Source organism: Xyrauchen texanus, chromosome 11, assembly GCF_025860055.1.
Source record: "Xyrauchen texanus isolate HMW12.3.18 chromosome 11, RBS_HiC_50CHRs, whole genome shotgun sequence".
Lineage (NCBI taxonomy): Eukaryota > Metazoa > Chordata > Actinopteri > Cypriniformes > Catostomidae > Xyrauchen > Xyrauchen texanus.
The window spans coordinates 21,857,329-21,885,092 of record NC_068286.1 but is presented as its reverse complement, the minus strand read 5'-3'; the positions used below and the strand labels follow the sequence as shown (position 1 = coordinate 21,885,092).

Sequence of the window (27,764 nt, the reverse complement as noted above, 5' to 3'; positions counted from 1 at the left end):
AAATAATGTGTGTGTGATTGATTTAGCCCATGTGATCAAAATTTCACTCCAGCCAAGTACCCAAAGTTGTCAACCCTGCATTTTTAAATGCACTGAAACTAGTAGTGAATTAGTGTTGTTTCTTTTACGTTAGTACAGACAGCACTTTATCACTAGATGTCGCTGTTTACTGGGTCTGTACATTGCACAATTCAGAATCCTGGACGTCACTGGGGTCTTTCTAAAAACTGTTTGCTATGCTTCCCACGACTGGCTGGTTCAACATTCCTACTTCCAAGTCCATTGGTATCCCGAATCACACATGCCAGAATAAGTAGCCTATGAGACGCTGGATTTGCCAACACTTACAGCGTTTTAACAATATGAATGAACACAGCCATGCATTGCAAGGTGAGTCTCTTATCCAAAACGTTCTTTCTTTTTCTTTTTTTAAATGTCCATGAATAAATGTTAGAAACAGGGATACGCTGAAGTGTTTGCAAACATTTAATTTTCTTAACCTGATATTGAGCAGAAATAATAATATTTTCCCAGTAGACTAGTAGACATCCAACAATTAGCTTCTCCAGCAACTTTTAAAGTATAAGCAAAAATTGGGCATACATTCCTTCTAAAAGTTATTTCGTTCTCATTTATGCAGTTTGTTCATTCTTTCACTAAATTCTTGTTATGGCACTTTTAGTGATGATTTTGTTCTATTATAGTAAAGGACCTAGAGGTTAGGGTTCTTGAGCCATAAGTGTTGTTCCAAAATGACCTGTAAAGCATATATTTGGAAACGCTTTATAATAACTTTAATAATAGCTATTCAATTATTCATGTTTACAGATACATTTACATAGAATAATGGAAGTATTATTCTATTACATAGAATAATAATACAGTATTAGTTAATGTAGGCCTATATTGAAATCATTAAAAATGAAATTATTATTAATTCATATAGGCTATTTTATTTTTTTCATATTTAAATTTACATTAACTACTGATGTGTTTTGTTATGTTTGTTAAAGGCTTAATAATGAATGTTATAATAAATTGTTACTATGATTCAAATGGTCAGTTGTTTACCATTTAAGGGAAAATAAACAAGTTATAATAATAGTTAAAAATAGAAAGAGGGTGAGTCGAAGCAATTTTTAACAGGTTTGTAACAATGATAAAATAAACAACAAAAGCAGTATAATGGTCTAACCATGGTCTTTCATTTGAAGTTAGCAGGGGTGTGGCTGCCTGGAAGTATCTGCTATGTGGGCCAAAAATCACCCCTAACACAACACTTTCTGTAGACTTCCTGGCAGTTTAGACACAAGTGATTTATTGATAAAGTTTGTATGAAGGGAAAAGCAAAGCTATTTCCTCAAAAAGCCATTGCATTAATGCTAGTCTAGATAACAAAGTGGTAGTTTGTTGTTATGCATGTTAATGTTAAAGGTAACAAACCTTGGCAGAATGTAGGTAGTTAGATGTAACAGATTTTGCTATTCTTGCCATAATGCTGCCTTCACATACTATTGGAATTATGATAAATACAACTTTGTTGAATCAAAGTTTTTATAAATATTTCTAAATACAGCTAATTGTTAGTGCTTGCCATTTTGGTCATACTCATTTATGCAAATCAGCAACCATTCTGCATGCTGTACTTTTTTACACTGTGAAAATAGCTTGTATTTGCCAAAAGCAAGCAAACAGAGTATTATGTTTTATGAAGGCAAAATAAAAGTTACTCAAGAAATATGTACAAAGGAACCTGGTGTCATCCTTGTTTCCTGTTCTTTACAAAAATAAAGGACTTAAAAGCAATGCACTCGAAATTACCTTCAAAAGTAAGAAGTAGGATCATTCCAACAGGAAGGCAGCATAAAATACAGAAATAATGCAATTTTAAAAGAATAAAAAATGCTGAATTTGACTTTGCCTTTGAATGCCTTCTATAGTGCACTGAATCATAAAATTCCCTTCCGGAAAAAGACATAATTACTCAATGGGGTGGTACTGCCTTGGTTATCCATTGTAATGCAATTGTGGAAACTGTAGAGCCTGCTTTAAAATGCATGACTTATTCTGACATGAATCTGAAAGTCTGTATTGTAAATTTCTCCTTGTCTCACTTGAATGCTTGTTTGGTCCATTGCATTAATAAGTTAAATGATCTTCTTGCAGGTCAAGATGTTTGGATCTATGTCAGCTCTATCTCTACAGGTCTGGGTGACACTGATGTTGCTTTGTCTACTGCAAGGTGCCTGCCCAGTTTACGGTCTGATTTGTAAAATATCTGAAGTCTAGAATTGAATGCTCTTTGTGATGGAATGCAATGTTTTGAAGATTTACGCTCTTTTAAGGCATTTTTACAAAGACGAGTTAATACTTCTCTGAGCAGTCTCTGAGTCTGCACCACATATGTAATGCTGCATTTATACCATACTTAAATATACTATTTAGTCCCTATTAAAGACAGTTCTGATGAAGCGGTTGTCCTATGTAAATGAAATACACCATTAGTGCTGCCTTAAACTTTTTGTTGTTATGATTAACAATAACATTTTCACATTTCTATATTAATATTTTCACATTTAAAGCATTAATTTTTATAAAAGTATTTCTGAAATTGTAATTTATATATAGATGCACCTTTTTTTGTGGAATGTATGCCACTTTAGACACAGCTTCAGCCACCTTTGCAGTGTAATGACGGCATTAGAGAACTAATTTCCTGTCATTTCTTATAACTGCAGAATATTTTGTTGAATGTCATTACTTAAATATTGAGAAAATGATTAACAGTTTACAGTTATAAGAAGAGTCCATTAGTTATTTGGTTTAATTTGGGTTCATTGCAATTCATTCTGCAATTCCTTTTCTGATTGATGAGGTTAATTTTTTTATATGTCCTAGGTAAGGTAATTGCACCATCACATTTGCAGGTGATGGTTGGGCTCCCCTTCACGCTGGCCTGTAATATTACCGTGAACACAGGGGAGGTTCTAAAACAGGTGCTGTGGGTCGACATGGCAAATAAAACTATACTGTACTATCAACCTGATAAACATGACCACATCACCAATGAGAATGGAGTTGAGCTCACAGCACGCTCTGCAAGTCAACATGCTCACAACAGTGCCATCACCATCAGCAGAGCTGGGTCAGACAATGAGGGCTGCTACCATTGTTTTTTTGATGTGTATCCAACCGGGCAGCAGATAGGAAGGACATGTCTCTCACTTACGGGTGAGGCTTGGCAATAACTTCTAAACTTTTTAAAAATGTCCACATCATGTACTGAAATGAAACAGTCCTTCATATGAATTTGAAAAGGAAATATATTTTGAAGTGGTCAGAGGTTATATGACTCACTAAAGAGATAACAGACTTTACAGAAATGTACAGCGACTTTACAGTGGAAATACTACTGGGTAAGCGTGTGCTGCTAATGATGAATGGCTGTTATTCGTGGTTATCACGTTACGTTTGCAATGCAACTGAAAAACTGTGACAAGTGTTATAAATAATCCTATGCAATGTATTGACCGAACAGGAAGTGGTTTTGATTCACATTCCTGCCAAAGCCCTACATGCACAACTGGCAGCAAACTATCATTGAAACCACAAAAGTTTGTATCAGATTAAAACTGTCATTGGGTTTGTGATAAAATAAGACTTTATGACCTTGAGTAAGTCTGGAGACAGACTGGAAGGAATGGACCTGAGTGATCATTTTGTGCAGTACACGCATTTATCTGAACATTTATCTAAAAGGGTAGTTCACCCAAAAATTAAAAAATATGCATCCTCATGTTTTTTCCAATCCGGACCTGACCATATGACCTTTTTCTTCTGTGGAACAAAACAAAATGTTAGGCAGAATGTTCTCCTCCGTCACCATTCACTTTCATTTCATCCTTTTCCATACAATGAAAGTTAATGAAGACAAACGTTCCATGGAAGAAAGAAAGTCGCAGGACTTTAGACCAGCTTGAGGATGTGTAAATTATTACAGAATTTTATTTGTGTGTGAACTATCCCTTTATTCCCTTTGGTTTTAGAGGATGTAAAATCTTAGTCTATTTTCTTTTTGTATTTCTTCCAGCAATGGTGGAGCTAATGGGCAATAAAACTGTTGTGAGTGGAAAGCCTGTTACCCTTTCATGCAAATATCCTCTAAATAAGAGAGTCCTGCAGGTTTTATGGAAAAAAACAGCTGAACAAGGGGACACCACTACTGTTGCTTCTTACGCCAAGAATAGTACACCCATCATCGAAAACACTTTCCAGGATCGAGTAAGTCTAAATCCAGCCCTTGGCCAAACCCAGCTCTCCATACAACCGGCTCAGACAGAGGATGAAGGCTGTTACACCTGCGAGTTCCACACATATCCAGATGGCACTAAGAGCGCAACAGCTTGTTTGTCTGTATATGGTAAGTCAAAATGGCAGTAAAGGCAGTGCTTATAGACACACATTTGCTTAATTGTAAAATTATTGATATTTACTGTACTAGAAATGTCCCTAAATTGTTTGGCATATAATATAATACAGCTTGTAAATGAGTAAATGTTTTATTGCAATGATAAATATTAAGATTCAGCTTATGAGAAATGTAAATGTTCTGGCAAAAAATGTAATTTTTTTATTTATCTATAAGGATGTTTTGAAATAGCAATTGCACAGAATTATAATCATTATAATTTAGCATATAAATTTACCATATCTTTCCCTTATGGAAAAACACATGACTTTCACATGTGATTTGGTAAATCATGTTATATTTGTGTGGGATTGAGAAATTTTGCATTCAGTGTTCAATGGTAAATTTTACAGCAATGCACCAAACTTACTCCCCTGTGGTTTGTCTTTCAGGTCATGCAAAGTTTATTAAATCTAGACGTGTGAGTGGGAGTATTTAAAAGAAGGAGAAAGTAAATGTTAGTTTGAGCAAAAGAGAAAGTGTATCCATGCTACATTGTGGGGACCAAATGTCCCTACAAGAATAGTAAAACCTGAAATCACTTACATTTTGGGGAAAAACAAACAATCCCAAAGAAAATGGCATAAGCATACTAAATAATGTCTTGATAAAAATCTAAAAATGCATATTGTTTTGTGTGAGGGTTAGCTTTGGTGCTAGGGGTATGGTTAGCAGTAGCTATGTTTCAGCAATGTTTTTTTACGCACATTTTGGGATATCGCATAAAAACTGCTGGATGGAAACACCAAGATGCAAATAAATCTCCAAAATGCACATAAAAAAATTATATGCTTGCTTAATGTGGATACATTTTTTATTCAATAACAAGACTATTGACCATATAAACTCCTATTAAATTTGTTAGGAATAAAAGATGCGCATCAAAAAATTCATGAAACTGAATAACCAGAGGACCAATCATCGCATCTGAAACGTTGCTCCAGTCAACCTGAAATAACAGTGTTTAGAAAATCCAAAGCCTACAAAGAGTTTGCAAAGCAAATCAGTCGAAAACAAACTTGACCTGCATGGAAGAGAAGGTATATTGACACTTTTAAAAAATATCTTATAGATCCGCTCGGTATAGTCAAGCTAACTGCTCAGAAGTATAAGGACTGGCTGGCCCAGCCGGGGTCTTCTCTCTATTTTTCTCCCCTGTAAAAGGAACGCAATCGTTCGGCTGGGGGCCAAATATAAATGGTCCAAGCTGGGGGGTGTCCCTCCAAAGAGGAGGACACCGCGGAGACCACACCCGGCCCCGAGAGGGGGGAGGTGGAATACACACACGGTCTTACCGGCTAGCAGCGGAAGCACATCGTGTGGAACGGCGCCGTGGTAGACCTTACCCAAAGGTGGGGAGGGGTTACTACAAACACGGCGACCCAGGGCAGAGGACCCTCTGTCCAAGGAAGACGCGGTTTGCCGGTAGGGAAACCATTTTGCGGGAAATACATCACACGGGGTTGCCGAAGGGGGCAACCAGCATATGTGGAGCACTTACCTCAGTATGGGGGCCTAGTGACGCCCGTACCGGGGCAGCAGTGAGCCTCTCCGAAGACTCAACGGCCGCTAGGCTAGGGAGGAAGTACGTCCAGGGTTCACACTTCCTGCGAACGCAACTGGGAAAAGAGCGCACGTCTTCACCTCAAGAGAGGGGAAAGGCGCTATGCACAAGCGATACACCCGGCCGGCTGACCCGAACTTACCTGTTTGTGTCACCTGATAACACACGGGACGAAACTGGCTCAACCCTGAGGTTATAGAACCTCGCAAAGGCGTTAGGTGTTGCCCAACCCGCGGCTCTACATATGTCTGCTAGAGAGGCGCCATGGGACAACGCCCATGAAGCCGCTAGCGCCCCTGGTAGAATGGGCTCGTAGGCCAGCAGGGGCGCACGTGCTGGCGTGGTATGCCATCGTGATGGCATCGATGACCCAGTGGGCGATCCTCTGTTTGGAGACAGCGCTTCCCTTCCGCTGTCCGCCAAAGCAAACAAAGAGCTGCTCGGAGCTTATAAAGCTCTGCGTGCGGTCCAAGTAGATGCAAAGAGCACACACCGGACACAGCAAGGTAAAGGTTGGGTCTGCCTCCTCCAGGGGCAGCGCTTGATCCCTAAAGGGGGTCGTGGTAACCTTGGGCACATAGCCCGGTCGGGGTCTCAGGATGACGTGAGAGTAAGCCGGACCGAACTCTAGGCACAGTTCGCTAACAAAGAACGCCTGCAGGTCCCCTACCCTCTTGATGGAGGTGAGCGCCGTCAGGAGGGCGGTCTTCAGAGAGAGCGCCTTTAGCTCTGCTGACTCAAGAGGCTCAAAGGGAGCTCCCCGAAGGCCTCGAAGGAACACGAAGAGGTCCCACGAGGGAACGAGGCGTGGCCTGGGGGGGTTTAACCTCCTCGCACCCCACAGGAACCTGATGATCAAATCGTGCTTCCCTAAATACTTACCTTCCACTGCATCATGATGTGCCGATATAGCGGCTACAGACACCTTCAAGGTGGAGGGGGACAGCCGTCCCTCCAACCTTTCCTGCAGAAAGGAAAGCACTGATCCAACTGCGCATCTCTGGGGGTCTTCACCACGGGAAGAACACCACTGAGAAAACAGATGCCACTTCAGGCCGTAAAGACGCCTCGCTGAGGGGGCTCTCGCCCGAGTGACTGTGTCTACCACCGCGGGTGGTAGGCCACCTAAGTCTACTGCGTCCCGTCCAAGGGCCAGACATGGAGATTCCAGAGGTCTGGTCGCGGGTGCCAGATGGTGCCCTGACCCTGAGAAAGAAGGTCCTTCCTCAGGGGAATTCGCCAGAGGGGGGCTGTCGCGAGGAGCGTGAGGTCCGAGAACCAGATCCTGGAGGGCCAATAAGGGGCCACTAAGAGGACCTGCTCCCTGTCCTCCCTGACTTTGCACAACGTGTGTGCAAGTAGGCTCACTGGGGGAAACGCATACTTGCGAAGCCCTGGGGGCCAGCTGTGTGCCAAGGCATCTGTGCCGAGGGGGGCCTCGGCCAGAGAGTACCAGAGTGGGCAATGGGAGGATTCCGGGGAAACGAACAGGTCTACCTGTGCTTGGCAGAATCGACTCCAGATCAGCTGAACCACCTGGGGGTGGAGCCTCCACTCTCCCCTGGATGTAACCTGCCGCGACAGTGCATCCCCTGTGCTGTTGAGGTAACCTGGGATGTGAGTGGCCCGCAGCGTCTTGAGTCAGTGCGGACTCCAAAGGAGGAGACAGTGGGCAAGTTGTGACAAGCTGTGAGCACACAACATGTCTCGCGAGTGAGCTAAGATTAGCCAGTCATCGAGATAGTTGAGGATGCGGACGCCCGCTTCCCTCAGTGGGGCAAGGGCTGCCTCTGCGACCTTCGTGGAAGGCGAGGGACAGGGACAGGCCGAAGGGGAGGACTTTGTACTGATATGCCTGACCCTCGAAGGCAAACCGGAGAAAGGGTCTGTGCCGAGGAAGGATCGAGACATGAAAGTACGCGTCCTTCAGGTCTACCGCCGCGAACCAATCCAGATGCCGGACGCTCGCTAGAATGCGTCTCTGTGTAAGCATCTTGAACGGGAGTCTGTGCAGAGCCCGGTTCAGAACTCGCAGGTCGAGGATTGGCCGCAACCTTTTTTGGGACCGATGAATTAGGGGCTGTAAAACCCCTTCTTCCTCTCGGCTGGAGGGACAGGCTCTAGAAGGGAGGTGTTTTCCACATGCAAGGCAGCGGCGTTCTCGCCTCTCACCGTGGTGGGGCGGACGCCATTGAACCTGGGCGGGTGCCTGGCAAACTGAATTGCATAGCCGATTCAGACTGTCCTGATCAACCAACGCGACGGGTTGGGGAGCACGAGCCACGCCCCCAAACTCCGAGCGAGAGGGACCAAGGGGACTATAGCGTCGGACGTACCGGCAGGCGGGGCCTCTAGAGCCTCCTACGGCGCCTCCTCCCTCAACTCCGCCTCCAGAGCCTCCCACGGCTCCACCTCCCATGGCTCCGCCTCCCACGGTTCGGCCTCCTGAACCTGTCCTTGCCCTGTGGCCAGCTCTCAGGCCTCCTGAACCTGTCCTTGCCCTGTGGCCAGCTCCCAGGCCTCCTGAACCTGTCCCTGCCCCTTGGACTGCCTGCCTACCCTCTGTACCCCCTTGGACTGTCTGTCTGCCCCTTGTGCCCCCTTGGACTGCCCGTCTGCCCTCTGTGCCCCCTTGGTCTGCCTGTCTGCCCCTTGTGCCCCCTTGGACTGTCTGGTTTCCCTGTGTGCTCTCCGTGGTCTGCCAGTCCCCCCCTCATTCCTTGGACGATTTTTTTTTTTTTTTGTTTTTTGTGTGTTTTGTTTTGGTGAGGATCGTCTGGAATCCGATTGTGGGGGGGTTATGTTACGATCCCTGGTTGTCTGCCCCGTGTTTTTCATGTCACCGTCACCACGTTTCCCGGTCTTCATCACGGTCATTGTTCGCACCTGTGTGTCATTTGTATAATCATGTGTCTGTGTATTTAAGCCCTGTTTGTTCCTCCATTACCCTGTCGTTCGTTGTTCCCACTGTTTTGATGTCCCATGTTCAGATGTTTGCTCGGTTACCTGTCTTCCCGTGTTCTTTCCAGCCGTGTTCAACCAGTTCGTGTTCCCTAGATGTTTTCGTGTTTTTAGTTTCGTTTGCCCATCATGGTTGTTTCATTTGTTCATGTCTGTTTATTTCCACCGTTGTTCAATAAACCGCACGTAGATCCAAACTCCTCGCCTGCCTTTATCTGCACTCATAACAATATGTCATCATATGCGGTGCCCATCGACAATGCCAGATCAACTGAAGATGTTTTTCAGAAGTCAGGATAAAATTCAGTGGGGAATGCCAACCTGTTCAAGGTATAAGTCTGATGAATAAATGAAAAAATTTCACTTAAGTCAACTCAGTGCAGCTTGTTTTGAGTTGATCCACGGTGCGTACTGCAGACAGCCAACTGCAAACATGCATGTTGATACAACTTGAATGGAATAGTTTTTAACATTACCAAAATGTCATAAAAATGGTATGTTTCACAAATCACATTTCTTGTTTATTATAAAACAAAAATGAAGAATATTTTAATAAATTAAGAAATTTTGTCTGCTTACACAAACCATGAAGTATGTTGCTCACAGCCGCTGATCCAGAGTCAGCTTTTCTCATCCCATTCTCCTAGTTATGGGGAGCTCTAACACTGAGCAGTTTGCCTCCCCCTCGCATACTATGAACACGGCATCCATTTCAGGGGCGGACGCCGTTGAACCTGGGCAGGTGCCTGGCGAACTGAATCGCATAGCCGATTCGGACCGTCCTGATCAACCAACGCGATGGGTTGGGGAGCACGAGCCACGCCCCCAAACTCTGAGCGAGAGGGACCAAGGGGACTATAGCGTCGGACGTACCGGCAGGCGGGGCCTCGCGATGGGGCGGAGCCCGGGGTGCTGAGTCTAGGGATATAGAAGCACTTACCTGGCTCCTTGTGACCGCTCCCGGAGCAGCCTGGGACGGGGTAGGAAGAATTTCGTCCTCGTGGCCCGCGGAGACCGTCGGCTCGGGGACAGGGTTGTGCCGCGGCTGGACGTGTGGAAGCGGAAGACCCGGTTCCAGGGTGCTGCCAAAGAGAACCGGTGGCCAGCAGTCGTGATAAAGACGGCCGGGGAGACTGGAAGTGGAGCCCGGGGGCTGAGGAAACTGCTCTTCTTTTTAAAATGTGGGTACCGCAGCCCGTTGGGCGTGCGGTGAAATAAATTTCAAAAGGAAATAAGGATTCTCCACCCGCCCCTCCGGCGGGGGAGGGAGTGGTCTGCTTACCAGCTCCCGAAGTGCAGTTCCCTGAGTCCCAGGGCTGCCCGTCTCAAGGGCGCTTCAAAGCCTTCTTAGGGTTCTTGGCGGCCGGCCGTGAGGCGGGGGGCGTCGCCGTCCGGGTCAGGACTATCCTCGTGTAGTTCTCTAAGTGCCTTGGCTTGGTGCACCTGCAGGAGTGCCATGGCATGTAAGGCGGAGGCGGCGTGTCCTGCAGCGCTGTAGGCTTCAGCCGTCAGAGACGACGTCAGCCTACAGGCCCTGGACGGAAGCGTCAGGCGGTAGCGCCAGGTGGAGGCGTTTTGCGGGCATAAGTGCACCGCGACCACTTAGTCCACCTGGGGAATCGCCGTGTAGCCCCTTGCCGCCCCGCCGTCAAGGGTAGTGAGAGCGGAGGAGCTTACCGCTCGTGTGCGGGCAGTGAAAGGCGCGCGCCACGAGCGCATAAGCTCCTCATGCACCTCAGAAGAAAGGAACGGGGGCGGAGCGTGGCCGTAGGTAGAAGGACTGAGTCGGGGAGCGGCTGGGGTGCCCCGCGCTCTTACGAGTGCGAGGCGCGACCGCAGCGTAGCCATGGGCATGCTCGTAGTGAGAGCATGAACCATCCATAAACGCTGACTCTGCGTGGGTAGCACCCATTCACAAGATGCAACGATCGTGGCCATCAGACAGGGAGAGAGAACGACCGCAACCAGGAAACACACACAAACGGAAAGACATCTTGAAAAAGACGCTTCACCGTTTGTGCCACTCTTTTAATGTTTTTATATATATATATATATATATATATATATATATATGTAGACAGAGTATAAATGTATATATAAAGGAAGTTATTCACTCCGTAACTCTTTTATCAGCTGCTGAAGCCCAGGGGTGTATGCTCAGCACAACGTAGTATCGAGGGGAGGACCGCTGGAAAGCGCCGTAAAGCCAACAGCTTGCAGAGATGACTGGAACAGCAGAGGAATTCAGCTCTATGACTGCTCTCTCGGCTCCAACAAAGATATCTGATGTGTATTTGCAGCGTCACTCCTTTTATACCCGTATGTCCGGGGGAGTGGCATACAAATTCCACACGCCAATTCTCATTGGCCTTTTCTCAAAATCAGAGATGGCCGTGCTCCGCAGGAGCGACCCCTAGTGTCAACTCAGCGACACAACGTCGACTGAGTGACAGACGGGGAACTTTGATTCGCGCAATGGATTCATGTAGGCTGCATTTAAAAGTGTGTAAACATACATTTTCATGGTATAATATAGCACAGCCATGAGCCTGGAGAAGTCTTCCAGTGGCCGCTGAATGATTATAGATACATACAATGTGGAATGATCACTGACTTTTTGTGCATCTGAATTGCTTTGTTTTAAAACAGCCCATAACTACTTCTCTAGGATCAGTTTGCATCCAAACTGCTCTGTGTTAAAGCATTTAACATTTAGTTGAGTGAAATGCAATTGATTCAGCTGTAAATATAAGCTGCATAAAAAATTCAGTAAATACGTTTAGGCAGAGGGATTGTAAAATTAGCCTTCCACTGGCCACGGCATGATACACAAGGTGAAATACTCACTCGGTCCAATGACTTATGCAGTCAAACTGCTCAGTGTTAGAGCTCCCCATAACTAGGAGAATGGGATGAGAAAAGCTGACTCTGGATCAGCGGCTGCGAGCAACATACTTCATGGTTTGTGTAAGCAGACAAAATTTCTTAATTTATTAAAATATTCTTCATTTTTGTTTTATAATAAACAAGAAATGTGATTTGTGAAACATACCATTTTTATGACATTTTGGTAATGTTAAAAACTATTCCATTCAAGTTGTATCAACATGCATGTTTGCAGTTGGCTGTCTGCAGTACGCACCGTGGATCAACTCAAAACAAGCTGCACTGAGTTGACTTAAGTGAAATTTTTTCATTTATTCATCAGACTTATACCTTGAACAGGTTGGCATTCCCCACTGAATTTTATCCTGACTTCTGAAAAACATCTTCAGTTGACTCTGGCATTGTCGATGGGCACCGCATATGATGACATATTGTTATGAGTGCAGATAAAGGCAGGCGAGGAGTTTGGATCTATGTGCGGTTTATTGAACAACGGTGGAAATAAACAGACATGAACAAATGAAACAACCACGATGGGCAAACGAAACTAAAAACACGAAAACATCTAGGGAACACGAACTGGTTGAACACGGCTGGAAAGAACACGGGAAGACAGGTAACCGAGCAAACATCTGAACATGGGACATCAAAACAGTGGGAACAACGAACGACAGGGTAATGGAGGAACAAACAGGGCTTAAATACACAGACACATGATTATACAAATGACAAACAGGTGCGAACAATGACCGTGATGAAGACCGGGAAACGTGGTGACGGTGACACGAAAAACACGGGGCAGGCAACCAGGGATCGTAACATAACCCCCCCTCAAAGGATCGGATTCCAGACGATCCTCACCAAAACAAAACATACACAAAAAAAACAAAAAACAAAACCAAAATCGTCCAAGGAATGAGGGGGGGACTGGCAGACCACGGAGATCACACAGGGAAACCAGACAGTCCAAGGGGGCACAAGGGGCAGACAGGCAGACCAAGGGGGCACCGAGGGCAGACGGGCAGTCCAAGGGGGCACAAGGGGCAGACAGGCAGACCAAGGGGGCACAGAGGGCAGACGGGCAGTCCAAGGGGGCACAAGGGGCAGACAGAGAGTCCAAGGGGGTACAGAGGGTAGGCAGGCAGTCCAAGGGGCAGGGACAGGTTCAGGAGGCCTGGGAGCTGGCCACAGGGCAAGGACAGGTTCAGGAGGCCTGGGAGCTGGCCACAGGGCAAGGACAGGTTCAGGAGGCCGAACCGTGGGAGGCGGAGCCATGTGAGGTGGAGCCGTGGGAGGCTCTGGAGGCGGAGCTGAGGGAGGAGGCGCCGTAGGAGGCTCTAGAGGCGGAGACCTGGGAGGCTCTGGAGGCGGGGCCGAGGGAGGTGGCGCCATAGGAGGTTCTAGAGGGGGAGGCCTGGAAGGCTCTGGAGGCGGAGCCGTAGGAGGCTCTAGAGGCGGAGATCTGGGAGGCTCTAGAGGCGGAGCCGAGGGAGGCGGCGCCGTAGGAGGCTCTAGAGGCGGAGACCTGGAAGGCTTTGGAGGCGGAGCCAAGGGAGGTGGCGCCGTAGGAGGCTCCAGAGGCGGAGACCAGGGAGGCTCGGGAGGCGGAGCCCTGGGAGGCTCGAGAGGCGGATCCGAGGGAGGCGGCGCCGTAGGAGGCTCTAGAGGCGGAGACCTGGAAGGCTCTGGAGGCGGAGCCAAGGGAGGTGGCGCCGTAGGAAGCTCTAGAGGCGGAGGCCTGGAAGGTTCTGGAGGTGGGGCCGAGGGAGGTGGCACCGTAGGAGGCTCTAGAGGCGGAGACCTGGAAGGCACTGGAGGCGGAGCCGTCGGAGGCTTGGGAGGCGGAGCCGTTGGAGGCTCGGGAGGCGGAACCCTGGGAGGTTCGGGAGGCAGAGCCGTAGGAGGCTCGAGAGGCAGAGCCTTGGGAGGCTCGAGAGGCGGAGCCCTGGGAGGCTCGGGAGGCGGAGCTGTAGGAGGCTCAGAAGGCGGAGCCCTGGGAGGCTTTGGAGGCGGAGCCCTGGGAGGCTCGAGAGGTAGAGCCCTGGGAGGCCCGGGTGGCTTGAGAGGCGGAGCCCTGGGAGGCTCGGGAGGCAGAGCCCTAGGAGGCTCGGGAGGCTCGAGAGGCGGAGCCCTGGGAGGCTCGAGAGGCTTGAGAGGCTTGAGAGGCGGAGCCCTGGGAGGCTCGAGAGACTTGAGTGACTTGAGGGGCGGAGCCCTGGAAGGCTCGGGAGGCGCTGGCTCTTGGACGGTCTTGGCTACTGGCGCTGGCTCTGGGACGGTCGAGGCTACAGGCGCTGGCTCAGTGATGTCTGAGGCTACAGGCGCTGGCTCACTGACGTCTGAGGCTGCAGGCGCTGGCTCACTGACATCTGAGGCTGCAGGCGCTGGCTCAGGGACGGTCGAGGCTGCAGGCTCTGGCTCAGGGACTGTAGGGGCTGCAGGCCCTGTCGCCCTGACGTCTGTGGTCATGAAATACCACTGAAACCTTTCTAGATCCCCTTCAATTTGCTTATCGAGCAAACAGGTCTGTGGATGATGCAGTCAACATGGGATTGCATACTATCTTGCAACATCTGGACAGACCAGGGACATACGCAAGAATCCTTTTTGACTTCAGTTTGGCTTTAAACACCATCATCCCAGCTCTTCTCCGGACTAAATTACACCAACTTTCTGTTCCCATGTCTATTTATCAGTGGATTACCAACTTTCTGACGGCCAGGCTGCAGCTTGTGAAACAGGGGAAGCTCACTTCCAGCACCTGTTCAACCAGGGATGTGTGCTCTTTCCACTACTCTTCTCTCTGTATACCGATGACTGCATCGCCAAGAACTCCTCTGTCAAGCTCCTGAAGTTTGCAGATGACACCATTGTCATTGAGTCTGCATACAGAAGGGAGGTTGAACAGCTGGCTGTCTGGTGCAGTAAAAACAACCTTGAGCTGAACACGCTCAAAATGGTGGAGATGATTGTGGACTAGGAGGAACACCCCAACACTGACCCCCTCACCATTCTAAACAGCACTGTGGCAGCATTGGAGTCATTCAGGTTCCTGGGCACTACCATCTCACAGGACTGGAAGTGGTGACACACATTGACCTTTGCCAGCTGAGGAAGTTCAACCTGCCAAAGGCATTGCTGATTCAGTTCTACTCAGCAGTAATTGAGCTGGTCCTCTGCAATTCAGTAACTGTTTGGTTTGGTTCAGCTACGAAATCAGACATAAGAAGACTACAAAGGACAGTTCATACTACTGAGAGGATTATTGGTTGCCCCCTGCCCCCCCTTCAAGAACTATACACTTCCAGAGTGAGGAAAAATGCTGGAAAAATCACTCTGGACCCCACTCACCCTGCCCACTACCTTTTTGAACTGTTGCCTTCTTGTCAATGCTTCAGAACTCTGAGCACCAGAACCGTCAGACACAGGAACAGATTTTTCCCTCAGGCTATCCATCTCATGAACAGTTAAAACGATATTAGATGAGCGCTCGATGAGAGGTTCGGGAATTACATCTGTTCAAACGATATATTTGCATATTAGTAGATGGTATATTTGATATTAGTTTTGTTGATATTTGAATTTTTATCATTAGACAAGACAGTTAAAAGTTACAAGGATCTGTTGAAGAGAGAGAGCGAGAATTAAATAGGCGAGCACTTTAACATTATGAGCTCAAACACTTCTGCCGCGACTCTGATATGCGAACTGTTTAAATGACAGTGTGTTGCACACTGGTCTATTATTGTGGTAACACGATGCACATAACAAAATTAACCATGACTGGTCATTTACATGTCTCAGGGCGAATTCCAATTGAAAGTGATCATCCTTATACCCTACTCACAATGAAAGACATATTTCTTTGTGTGAGCACTCTGAAGGGAACAAGGGATTACAGTTTAAATGTAGCCTTCACTAAAAGTCTTCTGAAAGGGCACTTTATGAAAAAATGTACTTTCTTACCTTTGTTTGGAACAACCTTTTTAGTGGCATCCCATTGCCAAAATGTTGTTTAGAAAACGTCCTCAGACGCTTCACATGCAAGCAGGCAATTTTTGACACCCTCAAGAAAAAAATTGGCCAAACAGGAAAAGTTATCGCCCGATGCCATTAATGAAAAAAGTTAGAATATCGGCCAATTTATTGGCCTCTGTGATATATCGGTCGACCACTAGTTCAGATGTTGAACTTTGTTGAATTTTGTAAGACAGTGGTTATTCTTCATTATTTATATTGGCTGCCAGGTCGATGGAAAACAAATCATGCATATTCCTGTTATTGAGTCTTTATTATAAATATGACGTGAAGACTGAATTGTTGTCTTTCTAAATATCAGTTTGTTTATTATGTTGTTTTGTCAAGAGTGTTGTACAGTAGCTAGCATGACCTGTAATGTCTCTTGTATGCAATGCCTGACCTATTTGTATGTAATGCATTGCATAGCAGAAGAGAGATTGGCGGTGAGAAAAAAAGTAATGCAAAAAATGTACGTAACTCTTTACTTTCCATAACTTTTAAATTTATTACGTTTATTTTTTTAAGGAGAAATGCAATAATCTAACGAGTTTCTTTTAAAAGTAACATTGCCTAGAAATGATGGTTAGGGATATAAAATATTATTAGAAGGGCTGCAAATCAATGCATTTTTTGATAAAATGAATTACATGATATGCCCATTAAATAATCAAATAAATCAAAATATTAAATATGTAATGATTAAATTACAAAATCAGATTTAAACAATCATGAATATAATATAGAATAAAAATAATGTGGCAGAATCTGTGGCAGACAAGTACTTGATTGGGCCATGCAAAAATTGGCTTCACAAGCCAATATATTGTTTATTTCCTTGATCTGTCTGAGGTAGACTTATATTAAGGGCTTTACTAAGGACACGTCTATGTACACATGCGTCTGACCAGTTGCGGCTGCTGGTCTTTCAAAGAGGGGAAGCTCATTTTCGGCCTACATTATAAACTTATTTACCCTATTTTTTGCACTAAATCAATCTTAGGTGTTGATCTGCCCTGCTGTTTAATTCAAATTTTTTCCTCGTAAGGAAGACTTTCAAATGGCTTCGCCAAAATCAGGTCGACAATATTAGCACCGTCTGCCATCGTGCGCAGTTTCACCCGTACGACGCTAGCCTAGCCTACTGTATGAATGAATGAATGAACGAACGAACGAACGAACGAGCGAACGAACGCTCTAAAACAAAATATATTAAACTTGGTAAAACTGAAACAAGGAATGTGGTGTATAATTGTGTGAAATGTATTATGCAAACTGACTAGCAATTTCGCCAAACAAATATAAAGAAATAGGTTGCAGCAGTTTGTCTTTCGACTACACTTGAGAAATCCGTGATGGGACTGAGCGTGAAATAGCTTCAGTGACTTCTTATAGTACAGATTCGCTGTCAATCAAAAGGAGATGCAGTCTTTCAACAGATCCTCCAATCATCACGCGGAAGCCCGGAGTCCGGGCCAGCCCACTCCTCATTCACCCCCAGAGACGCTGAGCGTCCGTGGGCGGGACATAATCGCAGCATTTATCCAATGACCGTCTATTTTCGGAGCACTGAAAAAAACTGTTCAGAGCAGCCACATTGAAGTCAATGGACGCTCGGCTTCAACAGGGAAATGCACTGATGCTACGGGAATGTATGAGAAGTAAATCGAGTAAGCCGACCTGCTATATGTAATGTAGCTGATTCTGAACGAACTCATCTTCGAGATGAACGTGTTCTAATGCATTTTTAGTCAATAAATTGTTTACACAATAGTACATATTTGACCATTATTTTTTTGACATTATAGGGGAAGCTGAGCTTCCCTTGCAGTCTTAAAGAAATCCCCACTGCGTCTGACAGACACTTTTTCAACTTAACTTCAACTTAAATGTAGTTTGAAACTTAGAAATAGATGTCGCAAGACCACTGCATTTCCTAACTAAAATGTATTTGTCATCTGCAAGCTAAAAAAAATTCCTGGGAAGAAAGCTTATGATCAGTTAAATCTGGCACTGGTTAGGGGACAGTTTGGGATGAGTGCCAGTGCTAATACTGCGTTTCTGTTCCTCTAGAACAGAGCTCAACTTTGTCTGATTTCCCTGTTTACATTTCCCAAACAGTCTGTCTGTTGTCACCAAAAAGCTCACACAGCCTCATAAGTGGCTCACCCCTCTTATTGTAATGGTTTGTCTCTCTCTTTTATCTGACTTATGTCACAGAGTCCCTCCTTGATGGAATCTGCCGCAGACATGACCAACGTCTGACGGCTTGTTATCAGCATAACAACACAACTGCCTTCTTTTGTCTTTGGGATGAATCTCCCATTTACAATAAAACAAAGAGATGTGCTAGCAAGACTATGTCAAATATATATATATATATATATATATATATATATATATATATATATATATATATATATATATATATACTATTTTGGTATTTATTTTATACTAGCAAATATTTCATCAAAATCAATAGAATGTATTAGTCAAATGTCTTACATTTTCATTAATTTACCTTTACTGCAATATACTGTGTTTGTGTGTGTGTGTGTGTGTGTGTGTGTGTGTGTGTGTGTGTGTGTGTGTGTGCATATATATATATATATGTGTAAAGTGATCAATGGAAAGGAGGAGGCGAGAACCGGCTTGACGATGTAAATCATATTTTAATAGTAAACTTAAAAGACAACATAAACACACACATGACGATCCCGCACAATCCCCTGCAGTCAGCCTTTAACCCTCACGGAGGCATAATTAGCCTAATGTGGGACTGGGTGTGTACGATCACGATCTGGCCCCGCCCTCCGCCCTGCCACATTCCTCCCTCGTTCTCTCAGGCTGGGGAGCCCCCGGCCTGACGTACATCCCCCCCTCTTTCCCTGGGGGAGGGCGCGTCTTCAGCACTGTCTGCCGGCAGGTCATCCCCAACTACCTGGACGAGGGAGGGGACAAGGGGAGGGAAACATAAATAATTCAAATGGGGGGTACTTCCTGTAACAGTGTAGTACCCCCCAAAAACTGTAAAATTGAAAAGAGGGAAAAGGCCAACGCAGAGGGACAGTGAGAGAGAGAGAGGAGAGAGAGATGAAAAAAAAACTCTTACTCGCCAGTTCTCCGATATGCCGTAGCTTGTTCCTCGGCCACTCCTCCACCCTCTATCGGACGACAGCCGTGCCTCTCCGGGCGGATCTGAGGCAGTCCTCCGGCCCCTGGCGGACGGAACACCCCACCGCGTTCTCGGCGAACAGAAGGGGTCTCCCCCGCCCCTGGCAGCGGTTCTCTCGCTCCAGGCGGTCAGCAGTGAGCCCCTCCCCGCTCGTGGTCGGCGGTCTTAAATCCTGCTGCGTTTCAGCGGCTGGTAGGTGACTCCTGCGCCCCTGGCAGCGGCCCTGACCGCTACAGGCGGTCGGCTAGGAGCCCCTTCTCCCCTCACGGTCGGCGGCCATCGTCCTCGTTCAGGCGGCTGGGCTCCTCGTCCCCCCGCAGATGGCCTGCTCCGTTGGGGTGGACGGTAGTGGCGAGAACTCTACTACGGCGTATCCCTCCTCCTACCCGGGTTTCGGCACCAGTGTAAAGGGATCAATGGAAAGGAGGCGAGAACCAGCTTTTCAATATAAATAATAGTTTAATGAGAAGCCTAAAAGAAGACACAAACACACAGATGACGGACATGTCCGCTAACGATCTCTCTCTCCCGCACGATCCTCTGCAGTCGACCTTTAAACCTCAGAGGCTTGATTAGCCTAATACGGGACCGGATGTGTATGATCATGACCCGGCCCCGCCCTCCGCCCTGCCACAATATGGAAAGTATTTCTAGGAAACCACTGGTTACAAAATGTTTTTATTTCTTTTCTTTTTTTTTCATTTAGGTGTCAATTTTGGAAAAACTGTGTGTGTTAAACACTTAAATGTGTTTTTAAACTTCAGAAGTGGATGTTCTAAATTCACAACACAATGCAACACCAAAAAAGATATAACAAATTATTTATTACAAGCAGTAAAGGTAAATTAATGAAGAGTTAAAAAATGTGACTGTTTGACAATTTGAAATTTGACTATAACTAATAAATATTTTCTGGTATAAATGTAATACCAAAATAGTTAACATGTACTAGTTAGTATGTAAATTCTTAATATTAACTATAATAATACGTTAATATGGCTTTTTTTGTGATCATATATTTATTCTATTAGATTATTACCTTTAAAAAAATGAGAATTATAATATGTTACTCAAATACTTAATGAACATGTAATTTTCCTAGTTTTACCCAAACCTGAGGCTAGTTACATCACCGTATCACAGGACACTGTTGAGGCCAACTGCACGGCGGTGTCTCGTCCAGCAGCAGAGATCTCATGGAATGTGGAGGGTTATAACCAAACACTGGGGCCTGCTGTGACAACATTATACCAGCTAGGGGATGGCACCACAATGGTGGTCAGTTCCATTCAACTTCAGGCTGAACTACTAGACGATGAACTTGTAAAGTGTGAAGTTAATCATCAGGGCCTTGGTTCTGCCATCACTATCTCTCTGAACAAATGTGAGTAAAACGTTTTGAGTTAAAAATGCATCTGATATTTTTGAAGAGATGTTTGATGATTGCTCTGATTTTTTGAATGTTTTTGCAGTCTTAGGGGCAATTCACACCAAGATTTTTTTTTTGCGTATGTATGCGCTTCTATGTTAATGTGGTGGAGTGCAGGGAAAAGAGGGAAAGGATTAAGCACTCTAGCGGGTGGGGAGAAATTACACTAATACTAATGTTTTATGGAATGCCAATGGGAAAGCTGACTACGCCACCCAATAATAAGAAAAGGGCACACAGTTTAGAAGTTCCAAGTCAAAAGGGCAAGAGATGTGTATACAAATATAAAAATATTCTTTATTACCAACAGGCGAAATCAGAAAAGAACTGGACAGGTATTTCATAATTTAAAAGTTATTTAAATCACAATGAGCACAGACAATAGCTTCATGGTTTGCAACAGGCTTCACACACATACTCACAAGAACGGAACAACATATACTTGAACAAAGAGAGCTGAGGCTTACCAGGAGCAGGTAGACTAGCCGAGTGCAGCGATCACCATATGAAAAGATACTTCACCCACAGGTGTACGGTCACTCACACAAGCACAGAGCTGAATCAGTTGTGAATAAACAGCACTCAGCACGTGACAGGGGCACCACCACCATTTAGTATGGAACAACTAGCCCTCTAAACTAAGCCCTCAGCTCCACAGAAAAGAAAAGAAATAATAAATATAAATCATCATATAATAAAGCAACAAAAAGGACAAAAACCCTGGGCACCAACAAAAAGGACACAGATCTAACAAACTCAAACAAGGGTTTTAACCCACAGAAAATCATAGTCCATCATGTCATAGTCCAGATCTATGCTCAAATTTGTTCTATGTGTCTGCATGCTCTGTTTGTTTTCCTCATGTATCACAGGCATTGCGGGATTGAAGCAGGTGGTGTTGTTCCATGCTGCATGCATGCTAATCATAAGCAACACCTGTTCCTCATTCTCCCTGCTCTATTTATACCTTGTGTGTGCTCTGTCTCATTGCCAGATAATCCTGTATGTTTACTCGCCATCTTAGTTCCAGTTATGTCTTGTTTGATGTTTGTCTTTTGTTTAGTTGGACTCTCTACCCTGTTACCATCTTTTGCTGCAGCCTTCAGCTCCAATTTTCTCTCTCTGATATTTTCCTGCCGTTATTCCAGTGGATTAATTATCATTTCCTGATTTCTCTGTGCAGTGCTCTGGACTCTGGAACCTGTTGCCACTTCTATCTCCGTATCCTGCTGGTTTCCACCATCCTCCACACTCTGCATATACATACAGTGACCACTTTATTAGGTACACCTGTACACCTACATATTCATGCGATTACCTAATCAGCCAATCGTAGCAGCAGTGCAGTGCATAAAATCATGCATACACGGGTCAGGAGCATCAGTTAATGTTTACATCAACCATCAGAGTAGGTAAAAAATTTGATCTCAGTGATTTCAACCATGGCATGATAGTTGGTGCCAGATGGGCTAGTTTCAGTATTTGTGTAACTGTTTGTGGAAAGCGGGGCAGGCCGAGCAGTGACTGTGTGGAGCGAGGCCATGTTGGACACCTGCAGTGGATTATCTCGCCCAGCTGTGGCTGATTACAGCATTAACAGGCGAGAGATAAAGCCTGCAGACACTCAGAGAGAGATAGAGAGACTCAACAAAGCTGTGTGTGTGTGTGTGTGTTGAGCTGAAAAGGCAAAAGAGTTATGTGTAGTGTAGCTGAAAAGCAAACCTTTTGTGTACTGCTGAAAAGCGGCCTTATTTTGTGTGACTGAAAAGTGCAACAATACATTTCTAAGTGTTTGTCAAGCCGGCTCCAGCTCCTCCTTTTCCAAGAACTTCCTTACACTGGAGCCAAAACCAGGGAAAATTGGAGGAAGATCACGCAGTCCTGGAGTGCTCACTGCTGGCTCAAGAACGTGGTGCAAAGGACACACAATCTGGTGAGATACAGTGGGTTCGTCAGCAGGCTACCGTAAGGGATGGCTGATCGAGACCAGTTCCTTTGCTGGGCATCACGGACGGAGGAGGACCAGCTGGCTGAGGACTGAGTGGGCAGTGTGTCTGGGAGACGACAAGTGTCTCTCTCTCTCTCTCTCTCTCTCTCTATCTCTCTCTCTTTGTCGCTTTCTTTCTCTACTTCCCTAGAGCTGTTCCGGATTCATGGAGGTGGGAAAAACCATCCAGCACTGGATCGGCCAAAATTACAGTGGCTCCTCTCCAGAAATGGGGGGGGAGTAAGGCTCAGGCCAAAGAGGTCCCCGGCCTGAGTTGGGCGATGAGGGTATGTGGAGAGCACGGCGGGCGGCTGAGCGGCGACTGTGCAGAGCGAGGCAGGGTTGTACACCTGCAGAGGATTATCTTGCCTAGCTGTGGATGATTAAAGCATTAACAGGCTAGAGATGCCACGGCGAAAGCTGCAGTCAGGGATAAACACAGGGAGAGAGAGACTCCACTAAGCTGTGTGTGTGTTGAGCTAAACAGCCAAAAGAGTTATGTGTAGTGCTGCTGAAAAGCGGCCTTATTGTGTGCGACTGAAAAGTGCAACAATAAATTTGTATGTGCTCAAGCCGGCTCCAGCTCCTCCTTTTCCAAGAAATTCCTTACACTGCTCATTTCCTGGGATTTTAACACACAACAATCTCTAGAGTTTACTCAGAATGGTGCCAAAAAAAAACATCCAATGAGCTGCAGTTCTGCGGACGTAAATGCCTTGTTTGTTCCAGAGAGTGGTCAACAGAGAATGGCCAGACCAGCTCAAGCTGACAGAAAGGCTACAGTACATCTATACAATTGTAGTGAGCAGAATAGCATCTCATAATGAACAACATGTTTAACCTTGACGTGTATGGGCTAAAGCAGCAGATGACCACATTGGGTTTAACTTCTGTCAGAGAGAGGAATAGAAAGCTGATGATGTAGTGGGCCTGCCATCTGTGTTCCTCAGCAGAAATAATCAGACCAGGAATGATTCATCAGACCAGGTTTTTCTAGTCTTTATCTGTCCAGTTTTGGTGGGCCTGTGCCCACTGCAACCTTGGCTTTCTGTTCTTGGCTGACAGAATTGAAACCCGACAGGGTATTCTGCTGTTGTTTGATGGTTGATGTGAACATTATCTGAAGCCCCTGACACGTATCTAAATGATTTTATGCATTGCACTGCTGCCACATGATTGGCTGATTAGATCATAGCACAAATAAGTAGGTGTACAGGTATACCAAATAAAGTGGTCAGATTGGAATCATTTGTGGATTTCATTTGTCAAATTGTCTAATAAACATTACTTATTTAATTCCGTTCTTGGGTCCTCATTATCATCACTGACATTATGATTTGGCCAGACATGGACCCAGTGGAGGACTCCAAACTGCGATCTGCACTTGGTCAACAGGGGGCATTTCTTGGCCAACAACAGGAGCAGATCACAGCGTCTGGTAAAGCCATTGAGACCATGGCAGCGCAGTTAAACAATTTGTCTGCCCAGATTCAACAGCTGCATCTTTCCACCAATCCCCGGCCCTCTTCGTCCAACACACTGTAAACCCACACGGTTCCCTCACAACCCTGTCGTTCGGAACATGCCTTAAACCACCGGCCTCATATTCAGGTGAGCCCAGAAACTGTCACTCGTTCTTTTCTCAGTGCTCTCTGGTTTTTGCTCTCCAGCCATCATCGTTTCCTACTGAACAGTCTAAGGCTGCCTACATAATCACGCTGCTCTCTGATCAAGCCTTTGAGTGGAGAACTGCTGTGTGGGAAAATAAAGATCCTTGCTGTGCCTCATTCCATTCCTTCGCAGATGAACACAGATGGAAGAAGAAGGCATTTGATCTTGCAGCCTATGACAAGAAAGCAGCACTGGCACTTTCTAAACTCAGCAAGGGTGTCCGGTCTGTCTCCAAAAACTCCCAAAAATTTCCAAACCCTGGCAGCTTCCGGATGACTGGAATGAGGGGGTGCAGTTGGATCATTTCCTGCATGGGTTGGCTGATTATGCTAAAGAGGAGATTTACGCCTTGGACATACCTGCAAAGCTCATCAACTTGGTGGACTTGGCCATCAGAGTAGACACTCGGTTGACACTCAGATAACTTTGCTGCTTAAATATTCAACATTGTGAGATGTTGACCACACCTCTATGTCCTATCATGCCAACAGGTGTTCCAGAGCCATCTTCACAACCATCACCTTAGTTGGGCAGAGAGTACTGTTCTTTCTTGGAGTTCATTTTGTCTTGCCAACTGGCTTGGTTCGGTTTCTTCCCCAGTTTTATGTTCTGTGTTGCAGGACGACCCAGGTGATATATCTGGTGTTCCAGGAGAGTACCACGACCTGAGGGCGGCATTTAGTAAATCTCCCTCCTCACCGTCTCTACAATTGTTCCATATATTTATTGACGGGCACTTCTCCACTAAAGGGCCGACTGTACTCGCTCTCCATCCCAGTATCACATTTGCCACTCCTCATCCCATGACGGTGTGGGGTTCTAAATTTTTGGAGAAGAACAATGGATCGCTTTGCTCTTGTATTGACTATAGGGGGCTGAACTGCATTATCTTTTAGAATACTATCCATGGTAGGAACAAAAAAGAAATAAATAGAATCAGGGCCTGGGTAGCTCAGCGTGTACTGATGCTGATTACCACCACTGGAGTCGAATCCAGGGCGTGCCGAGCGACTCCAGCCAGGTCTCCTAAGCAACCAAATTGGCCCAGTTGCAAGGGAGGGTAGATTCACATGGGGTAACCTCCTCTGGGTTGCAATTAGGGGTTCTTGCTTTCAATGGGGCATCTGGTATGTTGTGCTTGGATCACGGTGAATAGCATGAGCCTCCCATGCTGCGAGTCTCCGCAGTGTCATGCACAACGAGCCACATGATAAGATGCGTGGATTTACTGTCTCAGAAGCGGAGGCAAGTGAGACTTGTCCTACGCCACCCCAAATGAAGTGAGTAATTGTGCCACCATGAAGACCTACTAAGTAGTGGGAATTGGGCATTCCAAATTGGGAGAAATACGTATAAAATTAATAATAAAAAAAATACCTGTCCATTGCCCTTGATGTCTTCAGCCTTCAAGCTTCTTCAAGGGGCTTCCATATTTACAAAGTTGGACCTCCACAACCCATACCTTCTTGTGCATATTTGGAAGGGGGATGAGTGTAAAGACAGCCTTTAACACCCCCACAGGGCACATTGAATATTTGGTCATGCCCTTTGGCCTTTCCAACGTGCTCCTGGACATGGTAAACCGTTTTGTGCTTGTGTAGCTGGATGATATTCTGATCTTCTCTCAGTCTCTTCAGGAACACTTCCAGCACATCAGGTGGGTGCTCCAACGGCTGTTGGAGAATCGGCTCTTCATTAAGGCGAAGAAGTGTGTCTTCTATACACAGTCCTTTCCATTCCTGGGGTTCATTGTGTCATCCGGGGGATACAGGTCGATCCGACCAAGGTAAAAGCCGTCTCTGTTTGGCCAACACCAGAATATCACAAGGCCCTGCTGAGGTTTCTAGTGTTTGTTCATTTTTACAGATGCTTTATTAGAAACTTTACAATCTGACAATCTGACAATTCTTACCTCCACCAAGTCTGAGTTTCGTTGGACCCTGCAGGCTCAGTCTGCATTTCTCAACCTCAAGAGCTGCTTTGTTTCTGCTCCCATTTTGGTTTCTTCTGTCTCATCTTGTTAGTTTGTGGTGGAGGTCAATGCGTCAGGTGGGCTCTCTTCTTTTGGTGGTTTAATTTACCATCTCGTATGGCCAGGGGTCGAAGAACATCAAGATCATCTTGTATGTTTACTTGGCATCTCGCCTAATCTTAGATCCAGTTTTGACTTGTTGTTTGACCTTTGTCTTTTGTTTAGTTTGACTCTCTGCCCTGTTACCATCCTTTGCTGCAGTCTTCAGCTTCGATTCTCTCTCTGATTTTCCTGCCATTATTCCAGTGGATTAATGATAGTTTCCTGATTTCTCTGTGCACTGCTCTGCACTCTAGATCCTGTTGCCACTTATCTTCAACATCACCATGCAGCTGGGTCTAACTACAGTTTCGCCTTCCAAAACGGTGAGAAATCTAGGGGTAACCATTGATGATGAGCTAAATTTCACAGACCACATTTCAAAAACTGCAAGATCATGTAGATTTACACTCTACAATATCAGGAAGATAAGACCCTTCCTCTCTGTACATGCCACACAACTGCTCGTTCAGTCCCTTGTCATAACTAGACTGGACTACTGTAACGCTCTCATTGCAGTCCTTCCTGCATGTGCTATTAGACCTCTCCAAATGATCCAGAATGCAGCAGCACATCTGGTCTTTAATGAACCTAAGAGAGCACATGTTACACCACTCTTTGTCTCTCTCCACTGGCCGCCGGTTCATGCACGTATTAAATTCAAGGCCCTGATGCTGGCATATAAAACAGTCACTGGGTCTGCTCCAGCATACCTAAAAACATTTATGCAGAGCTACGTTCCCACCAGAAGCCTGCGGTCGGCTAAGGAACGTCGCCTTGTCGTACCAAAACAAAGAGGCACCAAAACACTTTCCTGGACTTTCAGTTTCATCATACCACGGTGGTGGAATGACCTTCCCAACTCAATCCGGGAAGCTATCTCACTCTCTACCTTCAAAAAACGGCTAAAAACACATCTTTTCCAAAAGCACTTAACCGGTCACTAAAAAAAAATAAATAAATTATTTACATTTCTTGTTGCACTTAAATCTGTTTTGTATACTATTCTGATTATAGTGAAACTTTGTAATATGGCACTTTTTGTATCACTGTCTCCCTAAGATGATTCGCTGATGTTCTTCCTCTTTTGTAAGTCGCTTTGGATAAAAGCGTCTGCCAAATGAATAAATGTAAATGTAAATGTATCTTTATTTCCGGATCTAGCTGGTCGCCACCATCCTCCACACTCTGCATATGTATTGGAATCATTTGTGGATTTAATTTGTCAAATTATTTAATAAATATTACTTGATCTTGGGTCCTCATTATCATCGCTGACACTAAACAAAATATGTTAGTGTGAAGAGCAGGGAAGAGGGATGATGAGTCAACTTCAACTTCACACAAACAATAACAAAAGACAATGGTTTTAATCAGAACAAAATAACACTGTTTTCAAACTTATAACAATCTCAGGATATACACATACCAAGAGAATGATCACATTTCTCTCAGCAAGTCCCAAAACAGCACTTTCAGAGCCAGCAACTGAGTTTTAAACCGAACCGAACCGAAACGAGACAAAACAAAACAAA

The 27,764-nt window shown here is 45.5% G+C and overlaps 1 protein-coding gene across 3 annotated transcripts in view; it reads left to right on the top strand.

The window, feature by feature from the left end:
* Positions 1-250: 250 nt before the first annotated feature.
* LOC127652198 (OX-2 membrane glycoprotein-like) overlaps positions 251-27,764 on the top strand; it is a 37,810-nt gene continuing 10,296 nt past the window's right edge. For 2 of the 3 annotated variants that reach the window (XM_052138272.1, XM_052138270.1), the window contains exons 1-5: positions 251-390; positions 2,167-2,242; positions 2,899-3,231; positions 4,091-4,420; positions 20,174-20,455. In XM_052138272.1, the coding sequence (XP_051994232.1) occupies positions 367-390; positions 2,167-2,242; positions 2,899-3,231; positions 4,091-4,420; positions 20,174-20,455 (1,045 nt within the window). In that variant the 5' untranslated portion in view covers positions 251-366. Of the gene's footprint in view, positions 391-2,166; positions 2,243-2,898; positions 3,232-4,090; positions 4,421-20,173; positions 20,456-21,683; positions 21,785-27,764 lie in introns of all 3 variants that reach the window. The other variant, XM_052138271.1, reaches the window with a different exon arrangement.